At 33.3% G+C, this 13,627-nt stretch overlaps 1 protein-coding gene across 1 annotated transcript; it reads left to right on the forward strand.

Annotated features, from left to right (window-relative positions):
• Positions 1-1,193: 1,193 nt before the first annotated feature.
• On the forward strand, positions 1,194-13,002 carry LOC134249649 (nose resistant to fluoxetine protein 6-like). Its single transcript, XM_062731984.1, has 15 exons — positions 1,194-1,763; positions 3,501-3,718; positions 4,187-4,277; positions 4,387-4,486; positions 4,654-5,078; positions 5,188-5,373; positions 5,484-5,577; positions 8,466-8,579; positions 8,811-8,976; positions 9,083-9,162; positions 10,173-10,271; positions 10,800-10,929; positions 11,167-11,359; positions 11,603-11,745; positions 12,088-13,002. Exons 1-15 carry the CDS (start codon positions 1,211-1,213, stop codon positions 12,202-12,204), a joined length of 2,709 nt encoding a protein of 902 aa, XP_062587968.1. The 5' UTR covers positions 1,194-1,210; the 3' UTR covers positions 12,205-13,002.
• Positions 13,003-13,627: the final 625 nt, after the last annotated feature.

Consider the following 13,627-nt stretch of genomic DNA (forward strand, 5'->3'; position numbering starts at 1 on the left):
AAAAACAATTAACAACATATTAATATTAAACTGTGGTACAATAAATATCTCATATAATTTAAGTGCAAGGGACAATATGAATCGCTATCATTTACTAAATATTTTTTCTTAACCCCATGCAGTCTCCATCCAGAAAGCTGACCTTGCAGGTGAAATTATGTATACAACTTTCATCACCCATCTGTTCAAAGTCCGCATATTTTAGATAAGAATTTACGTAGAATCTTTTTTTAGACAGTAAATTTTATTAAATATTTAGATCTTGCGTTCGGGACTCCCTGGTGACCAGAAATACCTGTAAGCCAGAAGGACACCTACACTGCGTTATGTATATAAACGTGCTGGGTGTATGTGGTATTATTCAGGATTTTTCCGTTGTCAGTTCATTCTGTTGTTTAGGATTTTCTTTTACGATCCAAAGTCCAACTGGTATACTGGAAATTAGTCACCCAAATGCCGTAAACATGCTTTTAGACATGCTCAAAAACTATTAAATGATCAATACATGAATTTTAAGGACATGTTTTTCAATATATTCTAAAGAGTTCATGTGGGTTTATTCAAAGTTCAAATTCTTCAGAGAATTTTTGCTAGTTATGTTTCTTATATTTTCACATTTCCACAATTTTTCTGTGTATAAAGAACTTTTTAATATTAAACAACCGTAATTCAAAACATTGCTACCCGTAACTGACAATATAACATCAATTTGCTTCTTTATAACTAGCTCATCTCCAAAATGAATTTTATTTAATGATATAAATAAAAGCCAAATTCTCAGAAATTCTTAATGTTAACATTAATAATACTGCGACAAAAGAATAATCAACACTGCTAAATTTTAGAACAACTTCCAATTGACAACAAATTACTTTACCAAAAAATAACATGCAAGTGACATATAAGGACCTTTGACCGTCAATGTGGACTTTGACACCTGTTAAAATGAAATATCATGGTGAAATTGTAGCAAAAAAAAAAATGAAATCACGTGGTCATAATCAGGTACAAAAGACGGAAATATTGACAGTCAGCTGATTTTGTTTACACGGACCACGGGAGGATTCCTCCGTTACTTCACAGACCCGAGATAACTCGATATTAACACGGGTCTACCATTATTTTGATTATAACTCGGGTGTATTGCAAGTCCACAGGATAACATTAGACATTAAGATATAGTGCAAAGAAGAAAAAATCCAAAACTATCATGAAATTGCCGAAAACAATCATACCAGTGATTCTGGTTCTATGCTCTGTCTTTGCTGTTTGTCGCGGCAAAGTTACTGCACAAAATATGAGCATCGGAGACAAAGCAAGATGGGTTGGTTCTTTCGTGGGTATAGAACAACCACAAATAGGTGCATCCATATATGATGCAGGGGCCCATTTGGTTTCTCAGATGGGGGCCCAGGGAGCATCAATTCTTCTCGGAGGACTGCTTATGATGTCGAAGGACCCCAAGGCGGGAGCTGTTGCAGACGTGATCATCGACCATTTTGCAGACGCTTACAACAAGTCGGGGGTGGCAAAATGGAACCAAACGATGCTGAAGGCTCATCAGGCCCAGTTAGCGGGACTGGTTCTTAGTAAATTGGACATTGTAGGAACAGTGCATGATGTCACTAGAATGGGCAGTGCTCGGATGGTCATGCCTTTAACCAAAGAATCGAAAGTGAACAAAGATTGTTACGAAGATGCCATGGACGTCTTAGACGCTGTGAATGAAATGCAAAGGAGCGACTTGTCGTGGGCCAGAATTAGTAAGTAAGATATATTATGTGCATATGCATGCTCACTCTGCTCCACTAAAATTACAAATAAGAACAACAAAGCACTTATAATAATTCGTTCGACAATCACTGTAAAATTATAATTATTATATATATGACAGGGAAAAGTTAGCAAGAACTTGTTACCAATCCCTTTGTATGAATTATGCAATAATATCTGTTCAAAACAACAACACACTTTCGAAATAAAGCCAAATTTCAAATATTGCTAGACAACATTACTATCTAGTAGTTTAATCAATGGACTTCTTGAAACAATGAAGATTAATTGCTATACATATATATTTTTAAATTTGATCGATCATTATAGGTGGTATCATTATTATTATGAACAACTTATACTAAACGAAGATGCATACCACATTTAAACTTTTAAATTAACCGTCACTCATTTAAAATGTTTAAGTGATGTAAATCTTTGAGCAATGTAATTAAGATCACCATCAACGTTACGGTAATTGAAGTTTACATAAACTATTTCTGTAGCTGTTGTAATGTTTTCCCCACACATTTTTAAATGTGTAAATGTCTTAAAATATCCATTATCTTTCGAATTATTTATATAAATATTGAAAGTCCATGAGTTAGAAGGATGTACTCGGATTTATTGTTACTCAGGAAAATCCCTACTATGTTTATATTATTTATGCTTATGTACGACAAAAGTGAATAAATATACAGTGCTATTTTCATTTATCATCATAACTAGTATTTGGACACAACTTATCTCTCATATTTAATGCATACATCGTATACATACCATTGTTTGTGAAAGTGAAGATAACCGATTTGTTTGTTTGATTTTACACGGATGAAATGTGATAATAAGGACTTGCCTGAGTGTTGACCACCGACTATGTACCTCCGCAGACAAGTGTACTTGTTACCTTTAAAGCACTAATAATTGTACCCTTGAACTTTCAATCAATAAATTGTATCACATTCTTATTAACTAATTAAAGTCATATGAATTGTCTGTACATAATTGGAGCAAAATACGTGTACTCATGTACTTGTATATGTAAAAAGTAGAGACTTTCTTCTGATAAACCCTTAATGCATTTCATATTTTTGCTGTAAAAGTTTCGTTACATTAGATTTAAATCTAAAATGGTTTTAAGCATTAGCAGATAAATCATTTTGTACGTAGAAAATTGAATATGACAACCCCCATCCCCCCCCCCCCTAAAAAACAAAACAAAAAACAAAAACAAAAACAACAGCAAAATGAAAATTGAATTATATAGCAACTGTGCAACTGTTTAGGTCTAACAATATCGACTTTGAAAATAAGATAATACAATTCAGACATACTATACTGTATATGCCGGTAATCGTCACTAGGAATTTATCTCTTGATGGGCAGATTATTATTTATTTTTCTCATTTTACATATTTGAAATCCCTATCTATTGGGGTCAAGAATGCATGTGTACTTCAACAGTGTGTTCAAGCAGTGAAAAGAAAATGTTCCCAGAAACCGGGTCATCTTATCTTGTAATACGATTAGAACAAAAATATTGATACTTTTAATGTAAACATAACAAGCTTACTCTAGTTGCATGGAATCTCTTGTTGTGAAGAAACATATTGAAAAAATAAAATCTACGACTAATTCTGTATAAATTATTATTTGCTTATTGGATGAAAATAGGAAGATTTATTTCAAAGAGCAGTCTAAAATTTTCATCGTTGAATTTGTTTCAGTGTTTGACGCAACAGGAAAACTGCCATCTGGAGTCCTAAGAGGACATATGACGGCGCTGGGATCATATGAATCCTGTTTAGAAATTCATGGCAGAATTCCTAAAAACATAAGGATTGGCGCCCTCAACAAAACGTCATCACGCTACCCACGTGATTTTGACACCAAATATTGCCGAGCCACAATGACGCTGAAACCAACCGTGTTTGGAAGTGGAGTGGTCAGTCAAGCAATACACTTGTTAAAAATTATATTTATGATGAAAAAAGGTTACGCATGCAAAGACTTAATATTATATGTGTAGATAGAAGGTCTCCCCACAAAATATGTATTTTAATTAAACTTATTCATGTTATTGTAGGATGACAAAATTTTGACGAATCTCTTCTTCATATAAAGCATTAGTTGTTTGATTTGTATTTTCTTTTCACAAATTTTATTTAAGAATAAACTTTCTTGTAAGTAGTTATATCAACTGTAGCAACAAAATTTATTTTTAAATAAAATCTTTTGAAAGACAGTATATATTTATTTCTCAAGAACCACAGCAATAGCAAGTTGATAAATTCCATATGAAATTTATCATTTATTCGATTAAATAATATTGATTTTTTATAAAGTATGATGTGGTCTACTCGCAGGCTTAAAACAATTACTGACTCATCATCCATTAACTGTTTTACAACAGGACACCCACGGCATCCGTCCCCTGTTGACCCTCGGGTTGTGCCTGCCAGATTCCTGCAAAGCCCAGGACGTGGAAGGAATTTTGAGGCTCGGTAAGAAAATTTAAACAAACTACCTAGCTAACCTACAACTCTTGGATATTTCAAATTTTCTTTTTCAAAGAAACTGCTGGAAATTGAATTCTATGCTTTGTCGTAACAGGATATGTGGGTAGGAGCTTAGGGTCTGGAGTGAATGATACGGAGGTCTATTGTCCCGAGGAACGTTCTATGGAAGGAGACACACCTGCAATTGTTGCCGTGTAAGAAATTATAGATATCAATAAAGATAAATGCCTGTTTTAATCCAAAGCTTGTTCAAATTAAGATCTTTAAAAAGAATCTTTGCTGTCTTTAAGAAAATCCAAGTGAATGAATTTAAAATTGAATATTAGGACAGTCTAACCAAGTTGATTGACTACCCTTGTAGAGTGATATTATCCATATTTGGATGTTTGGTACTCTGTGGAACATTATATGAACTTCGACAACAGTTTACCGTTATAGAGAAAAACTCTTCCTATAAAACTAATCTGAAACAGGATGACCATTATGATGTCATAAAGGAAAGAGCAGAAAACTGTTATACTACGGTGAATCCAGCTTTTGTTCCTGACGAATCGAAAACTAATGGTGACGTGAAAGTCCAAAACGGAGGTGGAGGAATACAAAATGGAAGCACAGGCGTAGGACTTCCATCTGGTTACATGCACCATAAAGAGGGCGACAGTATCCAACCTTCTGGAGCTCCAAATGGGAGAGGCACAGAGACGGGCTCAAATCACTACGTCACAGTTACAGTTAATTCCAAAGAAAAGTCTGGAACAGAGCGAAAAGCGCCTCAGAGGAAAGATGGTATGCATGCAGTATATATTTATTTTAATCTTACAATTCAAAGATTTTCGAATAGGATGTATTCCGCGGTTAGTGTGCACGTGTTAATTTATCATAAATGCTATTTTAGGGACTCTTGGGATGTTCTTTAAAAGTTTCTCGATCATTACTAACGCCCCAAAACTTTTGTCTGGGAAAAGTGGTCCAGGAGCCATTACGTGTCTCCATGGAATCCGGTTTTTCAGCATCACATGGATTATGCTTGGGCATACCTATAACTATGGACTAGTGAAGACTCCGGGAGTCATGACTACAGGTATAAAAATTCATCATTAGACTTTTTCTAGATCTTTCAATGCCATCTAAGTTACACATGCAGGTATGCACTGCTAAAAATGAATTACAGTAATTATTTTTTACTTAAAGTAAATTTTGTGGATGCTATACCAATGACACAACGGTTTTCCTTCCAAGCGGTTGTTGGTGCAGGGTATGGTGTCGACACTTTCTACATGATAAGGTATTATATATTAACTTCATCGTTAGAAAAAATTAAATGGTTTGGAAATTAAAGATATACATATACATACATGTATATGGAACTGTTTTATTATATACACACAAGTACTCTGAAGTTGACATAAAAAAAGATACTTAAGTTTCTGATTGACAATATCAATGTGGCTTTTAGAGACCATGTTTTCCAACATTCTATTGAAGTTCCCATGGGTATCAATTGCTCCCCGTTATTAGCAGACCTATTTTTGTATTCATATGAAGCAGAATTTGTCCAAAATCTTGCTTGCAAAAAGAAGAAAACACTTTCTGTGGCCTTCAACTCGACATTTAGATATATGGACAACGTATTGTCAATTTACAATGGTTATTTCCATTCTTATGTAGGTATGGTATATCATTGAGATAAAAGATACCACAGAGTCTGACACATCTGTTTCATACTTGCATATTTAACTTGAAAAAGACGTTAATGGTAATCAAACAACCAAGCTCTATGATAAACGTGATGACTTAAACTTTTCAATCGTCAACTTCCCTTATTTGAGCAGCAATATACATTCATCAACTACATACGGCTTTAATATCTCTCAGTTGATTCGATACGCAAGAGCCTGCTCTACGTATGTACAATTTCTAGGGAAATCTACATATGCGCAATGTCTAAAAGGAGGTAAACTATTGACAAACAAGTTGCTGAAACAAGATTATCAACAGTCTCGTTTAAAGTCATCATTTCGTAAGTTCTATGGTAGATACAATGATGTCAGCAAATACAATTATTTATCATTGAGTCAAATGCTAACTGACATTTTTCATACTAATTGTTAGTCCATTATTTACACACTGAATCGACGACGGATTTTCCGATCATGACATGGAGCACACGGTGGGTGTGACCGGTCGGCAGGGGATGCTCACTCCTCCATGACATCTGATCGCCCTGATGTTTTGGAGGCCCGTGTTTGCTTTGCTCCTATTTAGTATTGTTACGAGGGGTGATCAAAAAGTTCGCAAACTAATTGAATAACTTCCATACAAGAAACAATATTTGGTTTTAATGTTGATTATATTTTAAATTAGTCCTCCCCGATTTTAATGCACATCAACCACCGTTCTGCGCATGCGCGAATCATGTGATATTGGCGGTCACGTGACCCCCTCCGTAGCGTTCTGTCACAAAAGTTAAAAGATTTTTCCGAGTTTTATATTTCTTTCCATGTGAGTTAATTTTTATGACAAGAACAGTTAATTTGTCAGAAATGGTCATATCTCGGCAACAGAATGGGTGGATAATAACATCCTTTCCAAAAATAAGCATGGCGACCATTAAAACACAAATCTTCTGTCTCAGGAGAGACCTTTATTCAAGGTGGATAGAGAATGGGTGCATCCTTTTTATCATATCTAATATGTTTAAAATCTAAAGTAAACGATATCTTAGGTATTTAATACTTATATCATTGTTCAAATATTCAACTATTTTTCAAAGTGCTAATTGGAGGTCTTTGATAGCAAATTGCTTGATTAAAAATACATATATTTTCAAACTTGCTTTCACTGGGCAAGATGACAAGTATCATTTTTAACCATCATCCTTCCTTCACTAAAATCCTAATCCAATCTTTAATTGAATTTATAGGAACTCATTTATCTCAATACTCTGTGTACAAATTATTATATGATACTGTAGAGGGATTTCTAAGATATTACAATAAATTGTACAGTCGTTTGGTGAACGAGTTCGACTGAGACAACCATTTTTCGTCACAAGTGACCTAAATAGTGACGTCATTTTCACATTGTGACGTCACAAACAAGGAGAGAAACTTTATTCAGCATATGCTATTTATAGACCTTGTGTATGGCTATGTGTGTACCGAATTTCATTCTAATCTGAATTGTGGTTTTGTAGATATAGAGATAGTTTGCGAACTTTTTGATCACCCCTCGTAAATGGAATTTTGAGTTTGAATACTGTTCGTTGTCTCCATATATTTCATATATCTATATCTACAAATGATAATTTAAAGAATATCCTTTATATCCTGTATATATGAATTAACCCCTAGCAGATTTATACTAGCATTAATATTTCCTTTGTGTGGAAATATAATCTATAAATGATTCACAAATCGTGATATATTTGATAAAAATACACATATTTGATAAATATCAATTGATTAGCTCTGTTAAGTATGTTTATTCCTTTGTTCCATTTTGCAAGATTAAAAGGTTGTTCAAGGGTTGTCAATTTCCTGCTCGAAAAATTAATTTAAAAAAAAAAACAAAGATTTACATTTAGTTATCTTTCGAAATATTTATGTCAACCGGGTCAGAAGATCTTTAATTATCTATTTATGTCCATTGTCATGCGTCGTACTTTCATCTTAAAGTTCACTGAAAAAGTGCCCAACTAGTTTCCAATTTATGCAGCATCAATAGGCGAAAATTAAACAAACCTGTCACTCTGTCTCCCTTTTTGGTTTTGAGGCATGTGGTCAAAGCCATCGCATTTAATACAATCTTCAAAAGTCTTCCTCTTTAGTCATACATTGTATAACTTATGATTTATTATACAGCGTATCTTTTCTTTAATCCCGAACTAATCTAGAAGCTGCAAAATATATAAAAGATTATAGATTGTTTTCATAAAACTGTCAAAATGTTTTCACATAGGTAAAAACCAGATTTAGATGTGCCTAAAGTTGTCATAGTCTGAGAAACTAATGATACTTAAATGACTGTCAAAGCCCATGGACCTCTTGGTTTCAGAATAAATAAAGATTTTAAAAAGACAACTAATTAAGACACCCAGTTCCAGAACCGTTTGAGTGATCAACTGTAATATTCTATTACATCACGAAGGCATGTTTCATCTTTTTCTTTTAGTGGGATGCTTCTTGCATTTATCCAGCTAAAACAAATGGCAAAACTCAAAAAAGACCCCAAGCCAGGGAAGATCGGATATTATGTGTTCTACTACTATTTCCACAGATTTTGGAGGCAAGTGTCACATATGTACACCCTGACTTTCTGATCAGGAAATACTGAGATCTTAGCTAATTTTTTTTCTTTCATATAAAACAGTTAAAGAGTTGGAGAAAATTCCACTGGATATAATGTAATGTTTGCACTCATTAGATTGAGTGTTCATAACAAAGAAGAAACTAAATTCATATTAGGAAAAAAGGGAGGAGGAGATCGTAAAATACATAACTTATCTTTTCTTCCCAGGTTGACTCCTATGTACATGATAATCTTGATGATCTATACCTGCCTGACGTTATATCTGGGTAACGGTCCCATGTGGCCCAAACAGATTGATTCTGCGGAATACTGCCGTGAGAACTGGTGGACAAATATTCTGTATGTCAACAACTTGGTACATACAGATAAACAGGTGTGTAGATGAACAAGCAGATAGATACCATTTCTTCTTTTTTCTATCCACTTCCTGAACATCACAGAAGATGTGTTAAGATGTATTATTTTTTGGTCCTTTTTAGTGTATGGCTTGGACATGGTTCCTAGCAAATGACATGCAGTTTTACGTGGTTTCAATCATTCTCCTTTTCTTCCTAACAGTGTAAGTTTTTATGAAAGTCTATGATAATCGGTTCAATGAACCAGCATATAATCAACTTTTTGATCATTTGATGGAACTCATAAATTCACTCAACTTTTCATTGGTCATTTGCAAAATTATTTTGTTAAGGAACATTCTGATTGTATGCACCAGCACTCCGAAGTTGATATTAAAAAGATGCTTGAGTTTCTGATCTATGTGGTTTTTGGAGATCAGGTTTTTCCAACAATCGATTGGGATTCCGTTGGGTACCAATTGCATGCCTTTATTGGCAGACATATTGTTGAATTGATTTGAAGCAGAATTTGTCTAAAATCTTGTACGTGAGAAGAAGGAAACACTTGCTGTGGCCTTCAACTCGACATTTATATACATATATTGACGACGTTTTGTAAATTACGTTTTGTAAATTAACTATGGTTATTTCCAGTCTTATGTCGATACTAAATATCCTGGTGGGAAAAGATACCACAGAGTCTGACACATCGATCTCTTTCATATTTAGAAATTTTCACTTGAAAAGACGTTAATGGTAATCTTAACAACCAAGATTTATGACAAACGAGATGACTTTAACTTTTCAATCGTCAACATTCCTTAATTATTCAGGCAATATACCTTCATCACCTGCATACGGGATTTATACTTCTCAGTTGATTTAATACGTAAAAGCATGCTATACGTATGAACGATTTTTAAAACGAGATAAGTTATTGACAAACAAGTTGACGAAACATATATAAACAAAGTTTTGGTTTACTTGTTTCATATATACCAATTGGTAGTCTCTACCTGACCAATAAATATGACTCACAGCGGTCGTGACAGGTCAATAGGGAATGTTTACTCCTCCTTGGCACTTGATACCACCTCTGATGTTTCTGGGGGGTCCTTGTTTATGCTCTTTTCGAGGATTTGTATCGGTTACATATTTTGTTGAAATCGATAACCGATTTTTAAGATTATGTAAGATCACATTTTTCCGAAACAATTTAAATTCTAAATTTCAGGAACATCAAATTGGGGTCGTTCTTCGTTTTCCTGCTTATGTCTGCCGGGATAGTGTCTGCTGGAATTAAAGAACACAAATACAATGGAAGCTTCTTCACGTAAGACTTAATTATCCCAATCAAATTTCAATTAAATCAGTATTTTTGTTATAGAAGTGATATTGTGTAAAAACCCTTTTAGTTTTATCCATCTTGTGAAAATTCGATGTTATTCAGTTTCGTTCCCCACAGTCTCTAGAAGAAAAAAGATGGATTAAATAATTTTATGTTAACTTTTTTCAATATTTATGTTTCGAAGTCGAGATCCATAATACATAAGTAAATTGTAAGATTGTAAGTCATTTTTTACAAGTTTGCTTTTTACAAAAAGTGAATCATCCACATTAATTATCAAGAATATGTCAGTTGCAGGTCTTAACTGTTAAAATTCATTTGCTTCATCTATTGGAATTATCTTATCAAAAGTTCTATTGTTATATGACCAAGGAAGTGTATGTTATCTTAAGGAAAAAATAAAGAATAATAAGATTAAGCAGCCACGATTATAACTAATATATTTTACATTTTTACAATTTTTGTTTAGTTTTCAATGAAGAATATATGTAGAATATTTTTGATAATGTACAGAATGCAGTCTGACGGCGGAGCGTTTTGGAACAATGTTTACATTACACCTTGGTGCCGAGTAGCTGCATTTTGTGTGGGCTTATTTCTTGGTGTCATTTTCTACAAAAAACCAAAAGCCAATCTAACAAGGGTATCATCATTTATTTTGTTAAAGCTCAAATTTATAGAAGCATTAAACAGTTTTGTGAAATATATTTAAAAGTTTATGTACATTAGAACATTGTACATGTTGCAGGAAATAAAAATGAACGAGTACAAAACACGAGTATATTACGCATCATTTGTGCTTTGTTTGTTTAACTTCAAATATAGGTATCTAGAGAACGAATTAAAGAAATTAAAATTGTAAACATTTTCTTACCTACAGACAAAGGCCTTCATTGGATGGTGTGTAGCTGTGACTGTAGGATTTACACTTGTTTACTGCACATACAGCGAAAATAAGAAAAATGGAGAAACGTGGTCACGCAATTTCCGTGCTGTGTACGAATCTCTTGGAAGACCTTTGTGGTCTGTTTGCGTTGCCTGGGTAATTGCTGCCTGTCATTATGGGCGTGGAGGTAAGATTTAAAATAGATTGAACAGATTTGATATTTACATTCTCTATTTCGCTTTCCAAAGTAATGCTGAAATTTTCTTGCCTAAGTGTTGCAGTGATTGAATATTTCATTTTTAATTTCATGTATTCCCCTTTTCCTAAAGGATACATTTAATTGTCGTCTCTATCTTTAAGATGTCGTGAATTTGTTTCATGTACACCATTTTCCTATATGATGCATTGAATTGTCGTCTTTATCTTTCAGGTGTTGTAAATTCCATCTTATCCTGGAGTGGGCTGGTCCCTTTGTCTAGAATGTCGTACGCTGTGTATCTTGTACATCCAATAATGATGATGATTTACGTGTTCTCAAAGAGGTCACTTGTCTACATCGCGAATTATGACATTGTGAGTACTTACTTTCTAAAAAGACTATATTTATATGAAATAGAAAAATAATGAACTCTAGAAAAGTGTAATGGTAAAAATTTCTATGGTCTCAAATATTAGTATTTCACTCCAAATGTTGTTTTCATATGACTTATTGGGTGCAAATAAGATTGAAATGTTAAATGGAAATTTCAAAAAATGTTCAGACACGTACTTGTCACATTAAAGTAGCCTATATGGACAAGGATTCTAAAAATTGATGTCTACATATAATAAGATTAAGAAAGTTGACATATAAAGAATATTCTGGTATAGTTTGCAGTAAAAAGTTCTAATACCATATAAACTTGACTTTTGCAGATTTATTTATTCCTTGGGCATACTGTGATGTCATTTATGGTAGCTTTCGTGGTGTCACTGGCTTTTGAGGCGCCCTTTATGGCTTTGGAAAAGTTAATTATCGGTGGAAGAAAGTGAAAAAGAGGAAATAAACAATATCCAATATTTTTCTCATTTTTATGAACAGGGACTGATAAAATTTTGTGTGCTTTCAGATACAAATATACTTTATTGTACATAATCTCCATTTAACTGATATTTATTAAATTTTATACTATCCAAATATTGTAAATTAATACATGTACATATGTATGCCTTTTGCTTTCATTTGTATGACTTTTGCTTCATAGAAACATCATATCAATACATATCTAGAATGAGTGAACAAGGTTAGTAAACTATGTTAATAATAAGGTTGTTAATGATTAAGGAAAATAGAGTGAAAAGTAATTTTTCAAACTTCTACATCAAAGCAATTATGTCATGAACCAATAAATGAATAAATTGTCCTTTCATGTTGAATGTTCAAAGTTAAAAGAAAAAGTTCATTATGATAAGGTTTGGGCATTTACTAATATTTTTATATTGAAGCTTTAAGAATACTGTGGAATCATCAATGTTCCTGGGGGATCAATGTCCATGGCTTTCGTGGGTGACCCTGACCCACGAATTTACATCTCCACAAACATTTGTTTTATTATTCATTTAAAGTTATATTACGAAATAGAACTTGTTACCAACGAAATTACGTCCCCATAAACCAGGAAAGTTTGGCTTCCCACGAATACTGACCCCCACGAATAAAAATGATTTCACAGTACGTAGTTCTCAGATTTTTTACTTTGAATTCTTTTACAATATTGGTTTATTTAGTTGTTGATACATTTCACTTCAGATCTGTGATATTTTCTGTTTCAATAAACTTTAATAATTATACTTACTTTATATGACTTCATTTCCAAAGAAAATCATGTCTCACCAGTGAAATAACTTTTATTTCTAACCACAAGGATTTGATTTCGTGTTTATTAATTTTTCTTTTCTTTTCTTTTCCTTTCTATTCTTTTTGGAACAGTACCGCAAGCAGCAATTGAAAACATTGGTGAGACACCATGTATGGCTAAATGATTTGGGGATTTAAAATTGTTTACATGATTTTTTACAACAAACTGGAGAAACTTCAACCATTTATTAATTATTTACTCTCGCCGAGATACAAGAGGTAGTATTTACTTTATTTACTCTTCGTGAAATATATGAAAATCTCAAGGTTTTTCTATTTTTGATATTTTTACAGTGAAAATATCATTTCGATTTTTCTCAGTGAATAGTATCATTTCGATTTTACCTAGTGAATTATATCATTTAGATTTGTCACAGTTTAAAATGAAATATATTGGGACAACGAACAGTATTCAAGATCAAAAGTAGAGGGTGTAATCAGGTGCCATGGAGGAGTGAGCATCCCTTGCTGACCTGTCACTCCCGCCGTGTGCTCCTTGTCATGATCGGGAAATAACGGCAAAATTCGTTGTCAATTCAGTGTAAAAATAATGGACTA

This window comes from Saccostrea cucullata, unplaced genomic scaffold (genome assembly GCF_032062105.1).
Source record: "Saccostrea cucullata isolate Sc308-1 unplaced genomic scaffold, CSIRO_AGI_Scuc_v1 ctg511, whole genome shotgun sequence".
Classification (NCBI taxonomy): Eukaryota; Metazoa; Mollusca; class Bivalvia; order Ostreida; family Ostreidae; genus Saccostrea; species Saccostrea cuccullata.

Coding starts and splice junctions, on each gene's coding strand:
- LOC134249649 (XM_062731984.1), top strand. CDS start 1,211: ATGAAATTGCCGAAAACAATCATACCAGTGATTCTGGTTCTATGCTCT. Junction 5,374..5,483: donor TCCGGGAGTCATGACTACAG/GTATAAAAATTC, acceptor TTTTACTTAAAG/TAAATTTTGTGGATGCTATA. Junction 9,163..10,172: donor CTCCTTTTCTTCCTAACAGT/GTAAGTTTTTAT, acceptor TCTAAATTTCAG/GAACATCAAATTGGGGTCGT.